This window comes from Notechis scutatus, chromosome 5 (assembly GCF_049901735.1).
Source record: "Notechis scutatus isolate UNSWTSFEM ecotype Mainland chromosome 5, rNotScu1.2, whole genome shotgun sequence".
NCBI classification, from domain to species: Eukaryota; Metazoa; Chordata; class Lepidosauria; order Squamata; family Elapidae; genus Notechis; species Notechis scutatus.
Genome location: NC_142013.1, coordinates 69,972,693 through 69,996,710, shown reverse-complemented (window position 1 = coordinate 69,996,710; position 24,018 = coordinate 69,972,693). Strand labels below are relative to the sequence as shown.

General features: G+C 35.7%; 1 protein-coding gene across 3 annotated transcripts in view; it reads right to left on the bottom strand.

The window, feature by feature from the left end:
* Positions 1-24,018, bottom strand: part of ADGRG2 (adhesion G protein-coupled receptor G2) — a 58,219-nt gene that overhangs the window by 8,963 nt on the left and 25,238 nt on the right. For 2 of the 3 annotated variants that reach the window (XM_026674938.2, XM_087966951.1), the window contains 15 exons: positions 23,738-23,770; positions 15,130-15,186; positions 14,714-14,784; positions 14,258-14,325; positions 11,647-11,686; positions 11,121-11,155; positions 10,891-10,988; positions 9,321-9,387; positions 7,900-8,351; positions 6,939-7,128; positions 6,465-6,621; positions 5,071-5,214; positions 4,840-4,962; positions 3,698-3,743; positions 3,495-3,598 (listed from right to left, as the gene is read on the bottom strand). In XM_026674938.2, coding sequence (XP_026530723.1) covers positions 3,495-3,598; positions 3,698-3,743; positions 4,840-4,962; positions 5,071-5,214; positions 6,465-6,621; positions 6,939-7,128; positions 7,900-8,351; positions 9,321-9,387; positions 10,891-10,988; positions 11,121-11,155; positions 11,647-11,686; positions 14,258-14,325; positions 14,714-14,784; positions 15,130-15,186; positions 23,738-23,770 — 1,685 coding nt within the window. Of the gene's footprint in view, positions 1-3,494; positions 3,599-3,697; positions 3,744-4,839; positions 4,963-5,070; positions 5,215-6,464; positions 6,622-6,938; positions 7,129-7,899; positions 8,352-9,320; positions 9,388-10,890; positions 10,989-11,120; positions 11,156-11,646; positions 11,687-14,257; positions 14,326-14,713; positions 14,785-15,129; positions 15,187-20,665; positions 20,805-23,737; positions 23,771-24,018 lie in introns of those variants that run through there. The other variant, XM_087966952.1, reaches the window with a different exon arrangement.

Genomic DNA, 24,018 nt, shown 5'->3' with positions numbered 1-24,018 from the left:
AAAAATGAAATTCTGTTGCCTGCTCTCGAGAGTATATATCTTCCCAAACACCTACATAATACATATACACATGCTATATACAGGTGAAACTCGAAAAATTAGAATATCATGCAAAAGTTCATTTATTTCAGTAATGCAACTTAAAAAGTGAAACTAATATATGAGATAGACTCATTACATGCAAAGCAAGATAGTTCAAGCCATGATTTGTCATAATTGTGATGATTATGGCTTACAGCTCATGAAAACCCCAAATCCACAATCTCAGAAAATTAGAATATTACATGCAATCAATAAAACAAGGATTGTACATAGAACAATATCGGACCTCTGAAAAGTATAAGCATGCATATGTACTCAGTACTTGGTTTGGGCCCCTTTTGCAGCAATGACTGCCTCAATGCAGTGTGGCATGGAAGCTATCAGCCTGTGGCACTGCTGAGGTGTTATGAAAGACCAGGATGCTTCAATAGCAGCCTTCAGCTCTTCTGAATTGTTTGGTCTCATGCCTCTCATCTTTCGCTTGGCAATGCCCCATAGATTCTCTATGGGGTTCAGGTCAGGCAAGTTTGCTGGTCAATCAAGCACAGTAACCCCACGGTCATTGAACCAGGTTTTGGTGCTTTTGGCAGTGTGGGCAGGTGCCAAGTCCTGCTGGAAAATGAAGTCAGCATCCCCATAAAGCTCGTCTGCGGAAGGAAGCATGAAGTGCTCCAAAATCTCCTGGTAGACGGCTGCATTGACCCTGGACTTAATGAAGCACAGTGGACCAAGACCAGCAGATAACATGGCTCCCCAAATCAACACAGACTGTGGAAACTTCACACTGGACTTCAAGCATCTTGCAGTGTGTGCCTCCTCCAGACTCTGGGTCCTTTGTTTCCAAATGAGATGCAAAAGTTGCTCTCATCAGAAAAGAGGACTTTGGACCACTGAGCAACAGACCAGGTCTGTTTTTCTTTAGCCCAGATAAGACGCTTCTGACGTTTGTTGTTCAGGAGCGGCTTGACAAGAGGAATATGACATTTGAAGCCCATGTCCAGGATCCGTCTGTGTGTGGTGGCTCTTGATGCACTGACTCCAGCCTCAGTCCATTCCTTGTGAAGGTCCCCAACACATTTGAATGGCCTTTTCCTGACAATCCTCTCCAGGCTGCAGTCATCCCTGCTCCTTGTGCACCTTTTTCTTCCACACTTTCCCCTTCCACATAACTTTCTATTAATGTGCTTTGATACAGCACTTTGGGAACATCCAACTTCTTTTGCAATTACCTTTTGAGGCTTTCCTTGTCAATGAAGGTTTTCTGCACAACTGTCAGGTCAGCTGTCTTTCCCATGATTGTGATTCCTACTGAACCTGACTGAGAGACCATTTAAAGGCTCAGGAACCCTTTGCAGGTGTTACGGCTTAATTAGCTGATTAGAATGGGACACTTTGAGCCTAGCATATTGAACCTTTTCACAATATTCTAATTTTCTGAGACTGTGGATTTGGGGTTTTCATGAGCTGTAAGCCATAATCATCTCAATTATGACACATCACGGCTTGAACTATCTTGCTTTGCATGTAATGAGTCTATCTCATGTATTAGTTTCACCTTTTAAGTTGCATTATTGAAATAAATTAAGTTTTGCACGATATTCTAACTTTTCGAGTTTCACCTGTACATACATACATACATACACACACACACACACACACACACATATATATATTTTCTGAGGTTTTCACGGGTATTTGTATGTGGATCTTTGGTTATTCGGGTTTTCTCCCGCGTAAAAGTGGAAGTATCTAGGCGACGTTTCGATGAAGTCTCATTCATCATCTTCAGGCTTGTGTCTTCGGCTTTGTGCTTCTCAGAGTAATGTGAGCTTGCAACTGCTTCTTCCTTTTAACTGCTAGTGGGGATGTGACTTGATTGGGTGGGGGCTTGGCTGTGTTCTGATTGGGTGGGGTTGTGTTCTCACTGGTTGGGGGTTTAGCTGTGTTCTGATTGGTTGGGGGGTTGGCTGTGTTCTGATTGGCTGGGGGTGTGTTCTGTTCAAGTGGGGGCTTTGTTGTGCTCAGGTTAGTCTTAGTTGCTGGGGGATTTGAGCTGGTGAGCTGTGATCCTGTTGTTTGGCTTTGCATTCGTGGTCATGCCACATCTTCATGGTGGGTGTCAGTTCGCTTCATGTATGGGTCGGAAGGGTTTGAAGCGGGTAGTGATGCAGCTGCGGTACGGCTTCTGGTCCGTGGTCGTGTCTCATCTTCTGTGTGGGTGTGAGTCCGCTTTCTACATGGAAGTGTGGTGGTAGCATCTTGTGTGGCCCTCGTGGGTGTGGGTCTGGTGTCATTCTTCATGTTAGGTACTCGTTTGTTAATGAGGGTGGATTTCCAAATGGCTGGTAGGCGGGAGGTATCAACTCGTTTATTCATGCTGTGTGGGCGTTTTTCTATCTCTATGGCTTCTCTGATTATTCTGTTGTTGAAGTGTTTGGTTTTGGTGATAGTTCTGGTATTTTTAAAGTCAATCTCATGTCCTGTGGCTTTGAGGTGTTGGACCAGGGAAGAGGTCGGTTCTTCTTTTTTGATTGAGTTCTTGTGTTCTTCAATGCGTACACTTATTCTTCTGTTAGTTTGTCCGATGTATGTGGTGGGGCAGGCGGTGCAAGGGATTTCGTATACTCCTTGGTTTTCTAATTCGATTTTGTCTTTAGGGTTTCTTAGGATGGTGGATATTTTTCTGTTTGTGCAGAATGCTGTTTTAATGTTGTGTTTTTGGAGGATCTTCCTGATTTTGTCTGTAGTGCCTTTTATATATGGGAGGAGGGCTTTGCCGTTCTCTTGTTCTCTCTCTTGGATTTTGGTTGGGGTTTCTTTTTGGATTAGGTGGGTAATCGTCTTTCTTTGGAATCCATTGGCTGTTAGTACGTTAGTGAGAGTGTGTAGTTCGGTTTTTAGGTGTTGTTCGTCGGCTAAGCATTTTGTTCTAGAGATGAGTGTCTCGGCTACGGAATTGATCTGTGCTGGGTGGTGGTGTGAGAGTGCGTGTAAATAGCGGTTTGTATGTGTTTTCTTCTGGTAGATGGTAATTAGTCCCAACAAACCCAAGAAATCCAAATTGCTTGCTGTATACTAGAAAACAAACCACTCTGAAACCTCTCCTATTTATTTCCCAGCCAGAGAGGGCCTGGCTATCATCTGTGTCTGCCTCTCCCTGAGAGCCAGCTTACTGCTTTCCTTTGCTCTCCTCTCTTTTCCTCACTGCACATATGCACATCTGGGATGAGGCCCATCTGTTCCTCCCCCTCACTCAACTCAGGCCCCGGAAACAGCTGTCTCTCCACTTGGGGAGGACAGAAGGCCCCGGCTCTGTCTGTGTCTCTGATGCTGTTTCCTTATCAGAGCCTTCCAAAGACCCTGAAGCTGGCCCAGGCTCTCCCTTCACCTCCTCCTCATCTGACTCTGCAGCTATCTCTGCTGGCAGCTGACAGGGCCACATCAAACATTACCAGTAATATGCCAAAACTTGTCAGGTGATTGCAGTTACAGACGGTTTCATTCATTGTTCTTTCTTTTACCACACAACCTTCAGAATTCCAACTGCCTTGGTCACCTGCCAAATATTAAAATTCTTCTATTATCAAATTGTAAGCAATATAGTTTTTAACTAGCTTAGGTAACATAAATGAAGTCACATGAATGTGAAACATACCATTTTTACTGAAATCCCAGAAGGCACATCTTAATGTCAAGTTCTCCTGATTGGAAGGGAAAAATAAATTTAGCTACATACCACGAGTCATATATTAAAAAGAAGCAGCACTTGTTTGCTTAGATGTAGGTACATCTATCACTTCAGACTATTCTGTAGGGCTATAAAGAATTTTTAAAACACCACAGAAATTCCCTACAGAGTTTGCTCAGGTGAATTATCTGAATCAGAACCCTCATTTATTCCTGTTTTTACAAATAGAAAATACCAAGAATAAATCATGAGGAACTGAATGTGTAGGGGTGTTCCGGACATTTGTCAAAATATGCAAAACATCAAGAACCTTATACAAGGAGGCTTATGAAATCTCTATTTAGTAATGCAAAGAAAAAAATAGTGTAAATGGACCTTTTTTATTAGTATAAATATGGATATACAGCCTCAGTTCAAAAGGATGTATCTGCCTATATTATGTAATATTATATTATGCCTGTATCAGCGGTGGGATTCTACCAGTTCGCACCTATTCGCTAGAACCGGATGTTAACATTCTAAGCAGTTCGGAGAACCAGTTGTTAGAAAAAAAATTTGGCCTAATCCTGTAAGGAAGGCAGAAAGGAAACATTCTGGTGTTGCTTACAGAAACTGCCTCTCCGTTAACCCTTATTACATTCTTGGCAGGACTAGACTTCCTGTCTCAGAAACATCTCTGGAGTTATTTTCCTCTCCTTTGCTGGTATTTTGCTTGTGTGGAGTGACCATTCAAAGTTACAATGGCTCTGAAAAAAGTGACTTATGACCATTTTTCACACTTACGATTGTTGCAGCATCCCCACAGTCATGAGAGGCCAGGTGAGGAGATGCGTGTCTCGATGTGAGTGATATTGAGCTGGCCACATCCAGCCAATAACATGACCACCAAGCCACACCCACCAACTTAGCCACGCCCACATAACCAGTTGTTAAAAAAATTGAATCCCACCCCTGGCCTGTATTATAATAAAAACGTATGATAATTAGGAGGTAAATTATACACAATATTACAGCTATATTAATAAAAATATCTAAGTATTCAGATAGTTAAAATGATTAATTTCTGAAATGAAGCATAAGTAAATAAAATATAGTGTACAAATTGGTACCTGATTAGGCCTGATATTTTGTAGCGTGACAGTCACATTTGTCTTCAAGTTGTTGACTGAAAGGTTAGCAATACTTGATGATATAACATAGCTGAACAAAGACAAATTTTTCAGTGTAGAATCCTGTGAAATGCAACCATGTATATTCTTATTAAGTATAATAATGTTGCTTGGTAGAAACAATAGATTATATTTAAAAATTTCAAGCATGCTTTGAAACTATAAAAGTACCTGGAATAGAGTTGTTTTTTTAAAAAAATTAAATGTAATTCTAGAAGCTATATGCTTATCTTGAGGTGACAATTCTTCCATTATTGATGATGGAAGTGTAATGGATCCAATAATCTTTGATGGCACTTCAATTCCAAGGGTAACCTTTAAAAAAAAAAGACATTGTTTTCAAAAAATAGATAATCTGTATGCTTTGTGCTATGTATAATAGATGAACATTAATGCAATAGCATCCATTCTTGAGGCCTGAAAAGCAGGTACATAATTGTACTTATTTTTATCCCATCTTTATTATCATTTATAAAAAAACTCAAGGTGGGGAACATACATAATATTCTTTCTTCCTCATATTATTCCATTACAAGCCTGGAGGGGCGGGGAGTGCTAAAGAGAAAGTTAGAGAAAATCACCTTTCATGGGCTGGACTAGAACTCATGGTCTCATGGTTTCTGGCCTGATGTCTTAACTACTAGACTGAATTGGCTCATGAAAATTTGTTTCCTCTTGCAAAGTGATTAACTATGCTTCTCTCTCCACTTCCTTCCTAGCAGCAATTAAAACATATCATAGATTTTTCAGATTTAGAAGTTTACATATTATACTTATTGCTACTTTTCACAGAAAACAAAAAGTGCACCAATACATTAGTAACCATTCAAAGTTACAATTAACCTCCAAAAAAAGTACCTATGACCCAGATTTGAAATTTCAATTACCATGCCCAGGTAGTTATGTGACTGCATTTTTAGCATTCAGCAAGTGGCCTGTATTTACAATGCTCTGCAATGTCTCACAATCACATGACCGTGATTGTTTTTTTTGCTGGAAACTGGTATTTGCTTTCACTTAATGGCATAAATTTTGCTTAATGACCTTTGCATTTATTTGATGACTATGGCATTTGCTTAACCACTGCAAATAAGATTGTAGTCAGGCATGGTCATGACCTACTTGACGACCAGCATGAGTTATAATTGTAATTCTGGGCTCAATTATAGTCATAAGTTGAGGGCTACCTGTATTACATTCTTTGAAAAGAAAAACCCAGCTGGGGCTAGTTAAATAGATACACAGGATGTATTCACAATAAAGTACACCAATACACCTGTCTGCATCAAGTCATACAATGTGCAGATCCTATACTTTTAATTTTTAATTATTTAAAAACCAACTTAATTTGATGTGGTTTGTTTTTGAGGAGACTTGCATAAAATACATGCCTAATTAAAAATGAGCAAAAATGTAAACCAGAGTTCTATTTAGCCGCTCTTCTGATACCTCTTTAGCTTTGGGGACTTTGGATTTACTAACAAATTCTATACTCAATCTTGTATTTTAAAGAGTTTTACTTAAAGCCCAAAGGACATTTTAAAAAATGAAAAAAAAATGCTTACCTCAAGATCTGAGGAATGTTGAACAGCAAAAGAAACTTTGCTAAAAGAGCTACTGTTGACTTTCATGACAGCCAGAGCCAAAGTAGGAGTGGTAAGATTAATGGATGTTGTTGAGAATTTCAATTTTAATCCAATCACATCCACTATTTTTATTATTCTATTGAGATAGTAATATAGATAATTACTTGTGTGATTTTTGTTATCAATTTTTAAAAATACAATAATTTCATGAAAACTTTTCTCAGTTGAATTACATTAAAGTACAAACATGTTGATAAAGAAAATTTCTTGAGAGAAATATAGTTTTTTATCTATACCATCTCAAGAGGATGATGTGAAATATATTTGGAAAACAAGTATGAAAAATTACATTTCAAAGACTTTAAAAAGAATCATAGGATATCTGTAAACACAATTCATTTCAAGAAAAAATATTTTATACAGAAATATGTTTCTTACATTACAAACACATACCTTTTAGACATTGGATATATTTGTGATTGGGGCATGCTTAGAAGGAAGCTAACTCTTTCCAGCATCGACTGTCCAAGAGATGGTGCTATTGTTTCTGCAGTTAAGTAGCTTTCAAGCTCTGAAACAATGCTGCTGACATTGGAGGCATCAGTACTATTGGTAATGCTTGAATTATTATGAGAGATTTGTTCTGCAAAATTTAAACAAAACTGAAAATCGGGAAAATGAAATACTTCATATTTGTGGTTTTTTTGTTTCCTTAATTGGAGTAAACTTGCATGGACAAAATACCATTAAGAAGCTTCAAAGCTTTATAGAAGTTTTGTTTATTTATGCAGTCCTTTGAATGCCTTTTAATTCACAGTAGAATCTGATGCACCTTTATCTTTTGTGGCATGAGTGCATTGGAGGTCAAAATCAGCTCACTGAATAAATCACCAATGGATGGAGGACAGAAACAGGGGACAAAAGATAACATCCATTTTGATTTGGAAGCTTCCTCAAGCAGAAATGGGGACAGTTCAGTGAAGTACTTTTCCTGCTGAAATCAGAGATTAATGCTTTCTCTAAAGTGAGCATATAGCTAATGACCGCACACTTGGGCAATGTTGCCCCATTTCTTTTCTATTTCTTTTCTTTTTTATTTATTTTATTTATAAAATAAATAAATTAATTAAAAATTAAAAATTAAAAAAAACTTGGAAGAATTCTTTCTGACCTTACACAAGGAGAGCATCTCCAGCATTCATTAAAACAACTTGACATGAGCCTTAAAAAAATGTACCACTATCTAAAGTTTTTCAGAAAGCCTGAAAAAAAATTGGTCTGTTTTTGAACTGTTGTGTGAAATCAAAAACACTTGCATTTCTGAAGCATGCACAACCCTCGTACTTCCACATATTCATCAAACTACATGCATATATCAGGGTCACAACAGAAGATCCATCTAAATCAATGTTACCTGTGGTTTTTTTACTTGGTCCTCCAATATCATTAGTGTAGATCATAGAAGAAGACATGGACATGATGGCTGAAGAAATCGATGTTGTATGCTGAGCATTAGATATTGTAGATGCTGTGGGATGTACCTCTGGAAAAGTACTAATAGGATGGGTAGAATGGTTTGTAAAATCTGAATTAATTGTTTCAACCAAGGTTGAAGGAACAAATATATTGGTTGACTTTGTAGGAAATCCAGAAGAAAGCTCAGTGAAAGGATTATGAGTAGCATTTATAGTAGAAATATTTATTGTTGCGGGCTCAGTGAAAGGAGGTGGCAAAACAGTTGTTGATTCAGAGGACAATTCAGGGGAAAAGTCTTCAGGCTGCATTGTAAAAGAGAAAGGACCTACAGATGTAACTGGAGAGTCAGGAGTACTATGACCACTACAGCCAACTGGTTCATGAATATCACTATAAGAAAAACAGAATATCACCATCGATTTAGTTACAGCTTATACTTTTAAAGGGATGAAAAAAAATCCAAATCTATCTGCCCCATCTCTTCAAAGAATAATGAATTTGATTAATATATTTGTTTTCTGCTTTTATTATTTTAACTATTTTTCATGAATACTGCACAGTGTTATGGAGTTGGGCAGCCTTCTAAAATTAATAATACTTTTATCATTAAAATAATTTACAAGCCTATTTTGCATATTTAATCATCAGTTCTTACGTCAAGGAGTTTGTTCAGAAAATATATACTAAAGGTTTTAACTTTTCTATTGTCCCAAGTGGCATGTACAGGAAACAACAAGACTAAAACATTTCCTTGCTGTGCAATCAATACTCAGATAAGCAGGAATTAACACCAGATAAACAATCTGGCAATAAACAATAACTTAATAAAAGAACTACCAATTCAGACAAGTAAGCAGTAGCCAACAGCCTAATCAAGGAAAAAACACTTCCATTAACAATGACAGAACAAGCTGCTTTATATAAACAGAGAGTAAACCCCACTCCTTTCTAGCACTGAATATGTCACCTAGTCTGGTAATGAAATGTCTGTTTGCAAATAACAAAGCTCAGAGAAGCAACAAGCTCTTTACTATTCAATCATAAGCTACATGTATTCTATTGGTATTAAAACTTGCAAAATATTCTATCATACTAATTCCTCTCATATGCATTTTTAAAATTATGTTAAATCTGCAATCAACTATTAAATGCTTAATTTTATCTTAGAATAGCAGTTACATTGGACTGTCTGTTGGACAAGAAATTATCTCACCTTTGTCCCATCATCAGTTTGTAAGACTTTATGGTATGTTCCTTTTTCTATCCCCCCACCCTCTCAATGCTGAGAATTATGGTGCACCAAATAAGGAGCATGACAAGTAAACTTCAAACTTTCTAAATGAAGCAGGTTACACTTACCACTGAAAACGATGCAACTCTTGGGCATTTGGACAAGAAAATGGCTGCATTAAACAGCAGCATGATTCTGTAAACAACAAAGGATTATATGCACTTATATATTAGTATTAATTATTATATTGTTGATGCAGGGTCCCCAACCACCGGTCCGCGGAACAAGTCCTACCGGGCCGCTGGCTTGCTGGCGCCGCCATCTTTTTGATGAAAAAGTGCTTCCGGTGAGCTTTTCCGGTAGAAAGCTCACCAGAAGCACGTTTTCATCAAAAAGATGGCGGCGCTAGCGCTTCGGTGAGCTTTTCCGGTAGAAAGCTCACCGGAAGCACGCTTTCATCAAAAAGATGGCGGCGCCAGCGCTTCGGTGAGCTTTTCCGGGTAGAAAGCCATTTCTACCGGAAAAGCTCATCGAGCGCATGCCGCATTTGATGAAAAAGCTTCCGGTGAGGTCACCGGAAGCACTTTTTCATCAAAAAGATGGCGGCGCCCAGCTGATGCCGGTGACCGGCGCGGCGCCCAGCTGATGCCGGTACCGGGCGCGGAGTAAAAAGGTTGGGGATCACTGCTTTGATGGACTAAGTTCTGTTTGTCCTATAAAGTGTTAGTCTTATGTCGGTTCATTATGCAATCACTACTTCATGAAACTTCACACTGATATTCCTCACTTAAACTTAGATAGCTGTAATATCTAATAACTATTGATAAGATTAGGTAGCTTTCACTTTACATTAGCTTGTGATATCTGCAGTATGCAATTAACATTGTTATTTACTGTGTCTACTGTAACATCATAATAAACAGTACATCAGTACTCATAATAAAGTTACTCTTCACAGATGAATCAAATGATGTTGCCATCATGTAGCGATCCAATCCACATGTTTAATGGACAGGTTTGCAAGAGGAAACTCTCAGCAGTTAATGGGCTGTCTTCCATTTCACTCAAGGCTCTAATACCTTGTGTGTACTGTAGTACACACGAAGACCTTTATCCTGCTGTCATCTGTACTGAACCTGCTGGAGTCTTCAGAATATGACATTATTCAAATGGTGTCAATGTACAATGGAGTTATCTCTGTTTCCAGGGGAGTTCAAAGAGGGAATATTTCAGTTGGTGTCATGTCTGAATAAAACAAATTTCTCACTAAAGAGTAGGCCTGTGCAAATCATTCAACAAACAAAGCACCCCTTTGGATTCACTCTTTGCAAGCATGAAAGATTACAGTCATTTGAAGGCTTGGCCCAGCTGCTCCAAAACTCCTTCAAACAGCTAGGTATCTTTGCCCACAAATGCTGTGCTTTGCTGAACTATTTACACAGAACTACTAAACAGCACCACAAATATCTGTGCAATGCATCATGCAAGGAAACAATAGTTTTTATATTTTAAAATGAAATTCATAACTAAAAGAACTCAAAAATTATGTGATAGAATATACAATCTTGAAATAAAAATCCTGTGTTTGGAGACTTCTGGTATCTTTTTTCATCATCTTAGTTTCAAAGAGGGACAGATAAAACAAACACATTGTTACCAAGTAGCTCTATAGCAAAATTCTATTCATAATTTTCTTACCAATTAGATTCAGTTCTGCTTTTTCTTCTAACTCTGATATTATGTTGCTTATATTAATTCCTTTCTCCAGTTCTATTATAAAAATACAGTTGACTATACTGCAAAGAAAAGGAAAAAAGCTTAGGATTTTTTAAAGGATGGAAACTATTAGTATACTGCTTCTGATTAAAAGTTCCAATATTCTTAATACAAATAATGCAATAATATTTGAGAAACGTAATAATACAAACCTCTGGTTTATTTCATTACACTGCATGAGAGATGACTATAAGAGAACAAAATAAAATGAAAATAAATTATTTGGCCCCACTGAGACAGGCATTCTGTCTCAACTTACAACCGTTCATTTAGTGACCATTCAAAGGTACAACATCACTGAAAGAGTGACTTATGAGTGTTTTTCACACTTACAACCATTGCAGCATCCCTGTGGTCACATGATCAAATACTTGGCAAGTGACTCATATTTATGATGGTTGCAGTGTTCCAGAATCATGTGATCACCTTTTGTGTCCTGGGATCATGTGATCACCTTTTGTGCCAGTGGGGAAGCCAGATTCACTTAACAACCATGTTACTAACTTAACAACTGCAGGGATTCACTTAACTGTGGCAAGAAAGGCCATAAAATAGGGCAACATTCACTTAACAACTGACTCACTGGCAACAGAAATTTTGGGGTCGAGGAGTAGCTGTAATGAAAAAAATATTTACATCTGTCCATATAACTAAAGTATTATGTTATAGATTACTTACCTGACTTAGCTGTTGAAGTGTTTTATTGAAATCTGAAATACTAAAAGACATTTTTAGTTGCTTAATTAAAAGTTACAGGTTTCATTTTCATTAGGAAGCAGGTGGCAGCCAATTAAGTTCCACCAATTTCTCTGAACATGCAGTTGTCAAGCTTCAAAGTGTATTTAAACTGCTTTCATTTTCACTGCCTTGCAGTTTGCCAACAGACCAGGGGGAAGGGAGGAAGAGATTGGAATGTGCGTTCCAGAGGATAACAAGAAGCGGTCTCAAGAGAACAAACACATTTCAACCTGAGTTCACCAGAACTTTTCACAACACCACCTGGATGGACACCCCATTGGATAATGTGACCTACACTAATAGGGGGAGGGAGGATTCTATACTTTAATTATACTGAATTGCCTGGGAATTCCTCAGAGCTGGTTTCACTTTCATGCTGTGCCAAAATGATCTACTCAATAAAGCTTTGCATTGAGAGATTGGATCATCTCATCAATGCTTGCTGGGTTGGGTTGTCAGTTGGAATATCTTGACAGCAGTCTTTCCACCCCCACATCTCATCCAATCCTAGGAATATCCCCATTCTCCATAGCCAGGAACTGTATGGCATCTGGGGGGTGGGGGGTGGAAATCACTGGGCAAGTGAAGTTCCACTTACAGAATGATAATTCCAACAAGCACAATTGTGTATGTATATTGTAAGAAAGCAACCTACAACAATTAATTTAAACACTATCAATATTTATAATCATCAAGACATATATGCCTCATAACTTAAGGGCAAAATCTTGTGCCACTAAATCCACATAATTCCACTCTCCCATCTGCATGTCAACACAATCTACAAGATATATGAGTCCTGAAACAATAAGTATGCATGCTTTGTTCTATAAATATAATATAAAACTATATATATATATTTAAATTTATTGGGGCTAGTGACAGCCATTCACTTGTCATTCTATAGTACTATAGCCCAAAGCATCAGATAAACTGATTAAATGCTGAGACGCCTCAATAGGGAGAAATCAGTTTTCATTTTCTTAAGAGGTCTCTGTCAGATCCACCATCTTCGGCTTGGCACCTTGCTGGCATTCTGACATCAAAGCAATGGAGAAGGGAGGGGGAACACGGGCAATACATCTGTATGGCTCTATGGTGCGAATTAGGGAAGTGGGAACAGTTGAAGAAGAGCAGAGCAGTTTGGAATCTGGTCCTTGCCAACTCATGGAGGCCTTGCCCTGAGTGTGGAATTTCACCAGCCTAAATACCTCAGCGTTTCCCAAAACATCTCGGCAATGTTGCATTGGCTAAAGATGGACTGGTCACGAGGGAGGGCTGGGGAACCAACATCATATTTCTGTATTGTTCCACAGGAAACTTTAGATTCCATCTGAGTTTAGAGCCAGCATCTCTTGATCTTGAGTTGATGCAGCATTTGTTGCGTTCTATAATTCTGTGCTGGGGCAATTAAATCCAGAGATCTTTTTGCTTAGTTTGCCTGGTGCTGGGCTAAAGTCAGAAATCCACATAGAAAAGCTGAAGAGGCTAAGAGGCAACAGGAGATTTAGTCTAACCAGTGGTATATTACTGGAATTATCTGTCAGGGAGACTTTAAATTACTGCCCCTCCTGGTTTGAAAAAAGGAACATGTGATTATAGACAAAGGGGATCAATCAGAAAAAACAAATATACAATGTAAATAGTTATTTAACTATCCTTACATCTTTCACTTGTGAATGGGGATATTTGCCTATTTAGAGATCAAAACCAAAGCGTCTAATTTTTATTGTGGATACTGTATGACAAATTACTCCAACTTCAGTTGATGAAAGTAGAAGAAATTGTTCCTTAAGTATTACTTGAAATCTCTTACATTGTTCCATCCCTCAACCAGGCAAGTGTGCTAGTTTCAATGTGAATTCCATTAAACTGTTTATTTTTTATTACAAACTTGTAAGAAAGGATAAAATATCTTTACTTGAAGTCCGGGATCCTATACCACATTGTTTAAGGTTAAGATAAGGTTTTCAAAAATAATTATTTTAGGAAGAATTCATTTATCATTTCAATTGTTTACTGGGCTGTAAGGAATAAGGGCAAATTGCCAAAATTTAGGAAAAGTAACATCTTTCCATGATTTAAGAAAAGTAGGCTAGGATACCAAGTAGTTTTTAAAAAGCTAAATATGTACTAGGAATTATATATGCAGACATTGCGTAGTAATTCCAAAACAAATTAGAAAAGGACCATTCAATGAAAAATGACATAGACAAGAAGAAAAAGCCCAACACACCAACCAAATGCATATAAATATAGGGTGAATATCTGTACTAAACGTTGCATATTAGCCCTGCTGATTTCACTGCAAGTAAATTAATGTACGTGGATAATAATCTTATACCTATGGTACAAAGGTGCTGAAGAGACATGAAAGTGTTTGCCTTAAAAATTAATTTGGCGGTATATAAATAGATTATAGCAAACCTGAAGTGATAAAATTAAAACAGTTTTTTTTCTCCCAGAAGTATTAAAAAAACAAAAGTATTTTAAATATGACTTGCATGCAACAGTGGCAAGGAAGAAAGATATATATTTTTAAAGTACTCACTTTATTTCTGGTAGTTGGGTTGAATAAACTTTTAACAGGTACAGATTAGTGTTGTTGTCAGGATATTTCTAAAAACAACAAAGAACTCATGAATACATTATGCTTTTATATATTGTCTGCCTCCAGAGAATATAATGGGTATAGCAACATAATATGGCCTGATAGGGCACAGGTTATTAATTACTATTCATAGTGAAGAATGTACTGTGAATGAAACCTAACAAAATTTTAATTACAGAATGAATAAATTATAATGCAAAGCAATTATTCCATTCCAGGAGACCAAGCAAAGGTAAATTTACTTTTTCTACCATTTATCACTTACTTTATGCCGAGACAGTTAATGTCAACTGTGACTCTTTTAATTATGCAACTTAGGATTGTGACAATGGTTAATAACCCTAATAGAAAACATAAGTTTGATCACAAAATAACAACAATAATAAAGACTCTTACTACTGTTAGGTTATATGAAGTATCTGAATTGTTTTCATGAATTTGAAATTTCATACTGCCCATGTAGAAAACTGGAAAGGAAGGGAGAAAAAAACCCATTTGCATTAGGAATAATTTGGTTTAGAAATTAAAGCATATATTGTAGAAAAATAATTAAGCATATATTTTCTCTTTTATTCTTTAGCTTCCTTGTGTGATTATACACTGATATTCTGTCCTTCGCAAAAAAAGAACGTTTGGCCTGATTTAGTTATATGACGAAATATAGTCTATTATTATAAGAACCATTTCACATGGTCACATTATCCTCCTTTCTACATTCTCTGTGCAGGGAAGCAAGGCAAGAAGGACCTTTAAATCTAAAACAGAATTAAAGCCAAACAACACAATAAGTAAAAAAATTAAGAATCACTAACCTGAATCTTTACATATATCCGATAACTTACACACTTTCTTATATAAAATGTTTGCTCCTACAAAACACAAATAAAAAGAAGACTTTGCATTTTAATATAATTGGAGTACTTTTGCTAAGATAATATAGCTCCTTGCATGGAGCCAAAATATGAGTATTGCATTTATTATTTTTAAAAATGTGTTAGGTACAATATTATAAATCCAGCTAAATATATGAATTGCAATAAGCCTTTAAACTCAAAAGAATGAAATTGCTTATAAAAAAAATAAGAGCAACAGAAGGCAGAGGAGGAAATCATGGTATCTTAGCTTACAAAGTTGTCTTTAGATTGAAGATTCTTATGTATACAGAATAACATAAGCATGCTGGAGATAAAACTGGGCTTTAGTTAACGCTTGTAAATTCTGGCCAAAATGTGTTAAAACAGAGTCTTAGCAGCGAATGCTTCATGTAGCATGGAATAACTGAAACTAATAACCTAGCTAACTTTTTAAAGCATTAGATTGAGTTAGCAGAACCATTTATGGGCATAGGAAATCAATATTTATTGGCCCATCTGCTAATATCATATGACTGCAATTTAGATTGCAACAGGAACATATGGTAAAACTAATGAATTAATGACATGAGATAAAAATGAAATAAAATTTAGACAGACACAGAGATAGAATATTTTTTCTGAAACTTAAGAGATGGAGGACAAATGAAATAGAGCTGAATGGTTGTCTTGTTTTTGTAGAGCAGAACTGATAACTACATATATGAAAGTGGGTATATGATTAATTCCAAATACAAAGAATTGTGAAGCTTTACAAAGAATGAATTGTTTGCTTTGATCATGATTTCAGCCTATCTACTGATGCATTAATATGTACAGGAATTAACCTCATGGCTGATTTAATGTTTACGATGAAAGATCAAAGGATTTAATAAAGGCTGCAAGAGTGATGAGAAGTTCTGAACACAGATCAGACTTTTATTTGGTAGCAGGAAGAGTGGATCTGAGAAGAAAATGGACATGAAACAAAAGTAGAATGATATATAGCATCATTGCAGAACGAGAAAATCCATATTTAAAGTATTACAAGACAGAAGAATCCTTCAACAGAAAAAGAATGAAAATGAAATTAAGAAAAGATTAAATGGAAGTTCCTTGGAAAATAGCAAAAATAATTCTTTTATGAAAAGCCCACAGAAGTATATTAATGTAAAATATATTTGTATTAAACAAAGTAGACAAAGCAAGCAAATGTATTTGTTTAGCCCAAAGCACATTAAAGGGAAGTATTAAAAAAATGCTTGGTGGAAAGATGAAATAAAATGGTTGTGAATTAGGAAAATTGTATATAAGAAAATGATTTCTCTGTCATGAGAAGCAACCAATTGAGCATTTGGAGTATTCAAAAATTTTCCTCCTGACTTTTGCTAGCTTTCCTTTATAGCAGATGTCATGAATTTTATTTGTTATGCCATCCTTGTTGCCATTCAATGAGCAAGTAACCTAAACTGATGCATTACCTTTTCTTTTTTCTAAACAAGATTTTCAGACACTGAACTACCTTGTGTCAGATTTAAATGCTTTTCTGTTTGTAATTAATATGCTTTTTAAGATGGTTTACCTCATTTCCTATTGTGGCATTGGCTCTGGCCTGAGATACTCATCTGTTAATTCAACAAGTTTTCTAAAGTTTTCTTAATGATTCACAGAATAGTTTCGGAAAATGTATTTAAATTACTGGATATCAAACTCCATTCCAATGATGACCTAGCCCGAGACTGTCTTAACTACATCCTTTGTACATTCATTCATTCATTCATTCATTCATTCATTCATTCTAGTGATGAGGTGATAGTAGTGTTCCAATATCTAAGGAGCTGTGACAAAGAAGAGGGGATCAACCTATTCTCCAAAGCACCTGAAGGCAGAATAAGAAGCCATGGATGGAAACTAACCAAGGAGAGAAAAAAACCTAGAACTAAGAACAAAATTCCAGACATTTACAACGATTGATCAATGGAAAGGCTTGCCTCTGGAAGTTATGGATGATGTATCAATTGATGTTTTTAAAAAGAGATAGAACAGCCATTTGTCTGAAACGGTATAGGGTTTCCTGCTTGAGCAAGGGATTAGACTTGAAGACCTCCAAGGCAGCAGTGGGATCCTACCTGACCTAACGTGCACACACAGCTTTCCACACACTAGCTGAGTCCTGCAGCGCCAATCAGCTGAGAGGATAAAGAAGAGAAAAGCGCAGGGGCAGGTGGAAGGGCCAATCCTGCACTTTTCTCTTCTTTCTCCTCTCAGCTGATCATTTTTTGCCTCCTCCAAGGTCCCTTCCAACTCTGTTATTCTGCTAATTATTTAATTATTATGGAATTTACTAGATTCAGAAGAGGAGTGAGAGAGAGGCAAAAAGTGATAAGAGTGGAATCTGGCAAGTGGAAGCTAGCTTTTCCAAGGCTTGAAATGGACATAATTTAAACATTCAATAATTATTCAGCTTCGGACTTCCGGTTTGCAACCTTTCGGCGGCGGCAGGGATTCGCGACCGCGTGATCCCTGCTGCATTCACCGTCAAGGTTCCCCCGATCCATTTGGATCTGGGGGATATAGCTGCCCCGCAGAGGCAGCTGAAGACAGGGGGGATCCGGCAAGGGGTTTGGGGGTGTCGCAAACCCCCTCCCCAGCCGGCTAAACCCCCTTTTCCCGAGGCGGAGGAACGGCGGTCAGCAATGGCCGCCACGAAGAAAGCTGCAGCCGGACAAGCAGGTGCAGGAGGGAGGAAGCTGAAAGAAAAGTGAAAGTTGATTCTAACCAGGACAAGACGGGAGAAAATGACCTGGAATCTTGAAGGCTGCTAAGTATATATTGTTCCCTGTGAGAGTTTTTAAGCTGCGAATATTCTAAAGGGGAAAGTTTTTTCTTTGTTCTACTCTCCTTCCTAAAGTGACAGCGGAAAAAAAAACCCACCTTTTTGGCTGTGAGTGGGAAGGGAGAGTGAAAAAAAGAATTAGAGCAAAATTTGAAAATAAGAAGAAGATTGCCTAGAATTACAAAGAGTTTAAAAACTTCCAAAAAATATATTTGAAAAGGATTTGTGATTACTTTAACCCCAGAAAGAGAAAGTGAAGAAGAAGAAGGTATCTAAAAGAAATAGTCTGTTTGGATTGTTTGGTGACTTTGGAACCTTTGGAAATTACTTCTGATTAAATCATCTGGGTGGTTGTTTGGAAAAACTTTTTCTCTACACAATGGCATCATCTATGGATGAATTGGAACTTATATATCAAAAATTTGAAAGAGAAAAACAAGGAGGGGAAGATGGTCTTGACACTATTTTTCAATACTTGGAAATGGCGGTTTATATTTATGTGAAGCAGAATGAGGATGATGGGGACAAAGAAGAAGGAGAAGCCATCTTTGATGAACAAATTACTTTGACTGGAGAAGAGAAAAAGCAAGAGAAAAAGGGAAAAAGGTCTTTAAGATCTGGAAAAATAGCCCAAAAAGAGAAGAATAAGGTGAAAAGGGGACATTATGTTAAGAAACAACAGAAAGGGGGAAAGCAGAATAAAAGGGAGGTGGAGAGACAAGGGGTTAAAGAGGATAAGGAGAAGAAGAAACAAGAAAGAAAGGAAGGGATGAGAAGTCCTAATGGTGGGGAGCAAGATGTTAAGAAGCAAATTTTTTTTAGAGATAATGGATAAGCTTTATGGTTAAAGGGATTCTAGAAAGATACATAAGACTGCATTTTTATACTTGCATTTAGAAGTAAACATAGAAAATTAGAAACAATATGTAACCTAAAATGTGATAAAATATTTAACATAAATTAGTGAAATTTTTGGTTAAGAAAAGGGAGTACTGTAACGAAACATGATTTAAGATTGTGATGTGGGGGGGGGTAATAATCTTTGAAAAGCATAAGTGTTCCCATAAAGGCATGATATTTAATTGAAATGGATAAAATGTTTAAGATATAAATGATTGTTAATATTAATGATTAGAATATGGTATACTAGCGAAATTTCTTGTGAAATGAGAATTGAAGTAGAAGAAGGAGGTACTTTTTAATGAAATAATGAGCTATAATATATGATGAGGGATATAATATATAACTATGGAAAATAGGGCTCCCATAAAAGTATGTGATTTAATTGAAAAGTAATGATTTAAATGTTTAAGATATGAATGAATATTAATACTAATGAATAGATTTGTATTATTTTTGATAATATAGTATAATTTTAGAATGTACCAGACAGAATCCCAATATATGTCATGTGTTTTATATTAAGTATTATAAATGTAGGGGAAAGAGATAAAGGCATCATACTCCATATAGTGTACAGGAGAAGTTTTTTTTTTTTTTTAAAGAAGGAAAATAAAGGGCTGGCTGGAATAGAACAGACAAAGAATAATAAATATTATGATATGAATTGAGAGGAGATAAATAAAATAAAATAAAATTGAGAAAATTTAAAGGAGAGGAGAAGACATATAGAAAACTGAAAATGTTAATAAGATATGAAATGGTATGTAAAATGAATATGAATTTGAATTTGTGTCTGTACCAAGAGTTTTAACCCGGGACTAATCAACTTTCAGATAAGAGATTTTTTATGCTTTTATGTTTTGTTTTATGTGTATCTATGTATAGTTTGTCTTGAAAATAAAACTTGTTTTAAAAATAATAATAATTATTATTATTCAGCTTCATGGTTGCATTTTAATTTGGAAAGGCAGGTATAGGAAATTTTGTGTTTAAATCCATGATCAATCAATACTTGGGTACAGTATACCTACAGCTGCACTTAAAACTATTTTAATCTACAGTAAAATAAATTTTCTGAATTTACTGAGCTGTATCTGCCAGTTTATTCTTAGCCAATACAAAAAGTTAAGCTCAGCTATGAAATGTTAGGATTTACTGTGATTTATTGTGGAGTCCTAATCAAGAGTTCCTGATATAAAGGATGGTTTGAAAAGATAAAACAAAATGGAAGAATGCAGCGAATGGCGATTGTGTAAACTGCCTTTTCTTTTTTCTTGTCTCCAGGTATTCCACTATCCAGATTTTTTTGCTTTCTTATTGACAATTGTTAATGTGTTAAGGAGGGTGGATGCTTTGGCATGTAATATACCAGATTTAACTGTGGTGGAAAAGAAGAAAGTATGGATAGTTGATGTGGCAATAGCAAAAAGTCTTCAATGGCAGTTAGTTACAAAATATATGCATTGGGGAAAAAAATCATTTGTCAGTTACAAAAGGCCACACTGCTTCGATCAACACATAGATTACAGTGATATATTAAGCATCCTTGGGAAGAATTTGATGTGAATGAAGGCCAACACCACTAAAGAACTTGCAGCAGTGATTTCACAGTTGTCATAAAACTAACTCAATAAAAGTGGAACACAGACAAACCACAAGCAATAAATCCTATGTTGAGATCAGAGGTTTATTTCATGAGCAATTTGGAACATGAAAAGCCATCACAACATAACAACTTTTCAGTAAGATAATACTTACAAACAACATTGCAATGAGGTCCACTGACATGGCCGAGTCTGGCAAGGAGTAGCCATGGCAGTGGCCCTGAACACATCCCAAGACTTTCTTGTTATACTTTTCTGCATGCATTTCACAACTTACTTCTCTGTTCTTTCTTACTGACAATCTCCACATATACCCGTGTACATCTCAAACTTCTATCCATCAGCTATTTTCTGTTCCCTATTTCTCGTGGTTTTCAAAACTACATACTTTGCAAAATCACATTCCACAAAACAGCTCAGCAGGATTACAAATAGCTCTGGTACATTTTGAAATCATCCTATCTAAAACTTTTGGTTTCATGTCTCTTTTACTCTGGGGTCTGCTATCATCCAAAGGCCTTAGGGAATCTGATAGATCAATAGCCTATTTTTTCTTCCCACACAGTGTTATGTATAATAATAACAATAATAAACATACCATCTATTTTTGAAAAGTCAAGTTCAATTTTCATTTACAATGATATACTAATATAGCATATATATATATATATATATATATATATATATATATATATATATATATATATATATATATATATATATATATATATATAGCATATATATAGCATATATATATATATATATATATATATATATATATATATATATATATATATATATATATATATATATATAGCATATATATAGCATATATATATAGCATATATATAGCATATATATATATATATATATATATATATATATATATATATATATATATATATATATATATATATATATATATATATATAAAGCTGAATGCCATACATGTAAGTACCCGCGAAAACTTAAGAAAACATGTATGTATGTATGTATGTATGTATGTATGTATGTATGTATGTATATATGGCATTCAGCTTTGTTCGGGTATTTTCCCATGTCATTATAGTTGTGCTTTTAAAGTTGTAGCAACGTTTCGGCAGAATCTCATCTGCCATCATCAGGCTTCTGTATTGTGTTTGTCTGTGAGTCAGACTTTTACAATTGTTTCAGTTTTAAATTTGGGGCTAGCCTACTTGTGTGTCTTGATTGGCTGGCAACATTGTGTTCCTGTATTGGAGGCTTTTAGTGCAGCTTGGCTCCAAGTAAATGGACGGCTATCATTTGTTAGGAAGCTAGGTTTCATCTGGGTGCCTGGTTGGGGTGTGTTTGAGCTGGAGGTATCAGGGGGGATCTGTTTGTGCCCAGGTGTTTGCCTGGCTAGTGGTGTGGAGATTTTTGTTTGTTTGTGAGTGCAGGCTTCCAAATAATTCCACCAGACTGTCAATTAACAATAGCCGTCCACTTACTCAGAGCCAAGCTGCACTAAAAGCCTCCAATACAGGAACACAATGTTGCCAGCCAATCAAGACACACAAAAAAAGCCACAAAACAGACAGAAGATATTAGAAACATCAATCAAGCAGAACACAGCAAACTCCAAGACCAATAAACACAGACCAAGACTCCCAACCAATCAGGAGGAAGAAAAAACCATTCTGGCACAGCAGTAGGCTAGCCCCAAATTTAAAACTGAAACAACTGTAAAAGTCTGACTCACAGATGAACACAATACAGAAGCCTGATGATGGCAGATGAGATTCTGCCGAAACGTTGCTACAACTTTAAAAGCACAACTATAATCACGTGGGAAAATACCTGAACAAAGCTGAATACCATATATATACATATATACATATATACATATATACATATATACATATATATATATATATATATATATATATATATATATATATATATATATACACACACACACACACACACACATACATACATACACACACACACACACACACACACACATATATATATAGGAAATAAGGCTATTTAAACAGACTGACAAGATATTAAGGAAGGCCAATCCTTACATAATAAAAAATGTGGAACACAACTATATCAAGAATTATGGATTTAACAAATGGAACTCATTGTTAAGAAATATTACTTCTCAATACTGGAAAGAGACCATGACTTAAATTTATAGTCTTGAAATATGTTTTCACTTTGTGCTTTTAAACTGGTACTTTACTGAATCTAGTCTAATTTATCACTATCCATTAAGGTTTAATGGTGTGTTTAAATTACTGAGCTGAAGGATTCTTTCATATATTTCATTCATATAATATATTTTTCTTGTTTCCTTTTTCCTTTTTGGATATAGTATATATTTCTGTTTTCCCTTTTTTCTATTCTTTATATTGAAATAATTACACATTAAAGAAAAATAACATTCTATCAAGAGGCTTTTTCAAACAATTATGGTGTACTATCCCAACTTTATATTGGATTGTGATGACTGGCTATCCTGCTAAACACAATGAACAAGGTTTCTTTGCTAGTATAGAAATGTTCAATCACCATTTTATATTTTCCTTTGGCTTTGGCTGTTTTGACTGAACAATAGCCTTATGGAGAAAATACCTTTGTTAGTATTTTAAAGATCTCCAATTTAATTAGTAAGATCTTTCAGACTTTGTCTTTGCTCGGTTCCCAGAAAAATAAGTGTGATTATATTTTATTTTCTGTCTTTAAATATCACTTTTCTTTCTCTAAATTCCACAGCAATTTTCTTATTTCCTCTTGTTCAAAATTTTGCACAACTGTCCATTAATTTTGTAACACCTATGTTTTTTTTGTCTCATTTAAGGAGACCCAAACTTATTGACTGAATTGCTGATTTACAGTAATAATTCAATCAAATTTCATTTCCTTTGTTCTTTAAGTCAAGAATCCCGTTACACTAAACAACATCAGTTATACTTGCATATAGTTGGGTCTATTTTATTATGCTGTAGTTAAATATAGCCTATCCCTTTGTTAAAGGATTGTTAAAATCATACTGATAATGGTTCAAGAAAAATGTTTGCGCTGAATAATTTTCTTCCTGAAAGGACAGTTTACAGCATGATTTGATATTTTGTTTAATTTGGTATTGTATGGTACTACACGACTCTAAGCTAAACAAATTTTAGCCTATTTCTACTGAAATTAAAAGTGGTACAAGATGTTTTCTACATAAATATTATAAGTAACCCACTCTTACCTGCAGTATCCAGAGTTCCAATTGAAGACAAATCTAAGAATACAAAAACACAACATTTAATACAATAGCGAAGAGAAGAAAAGTAATAAACATTAAATTTACTCTATGTCAATTTTTTAAGGAAAATCTTGCCTGTAGCACTGTTAGGAAAGGTGACAAAACTGACAATGGATGAATCTGCTGTAAATAAAGAAACAGTTTTTATTTATTTAAAAAGCATGTGAATAAAAACAGCCATAATTTTATATTTTTTATAAGCTGAAATGTGAATTTTCCAAACT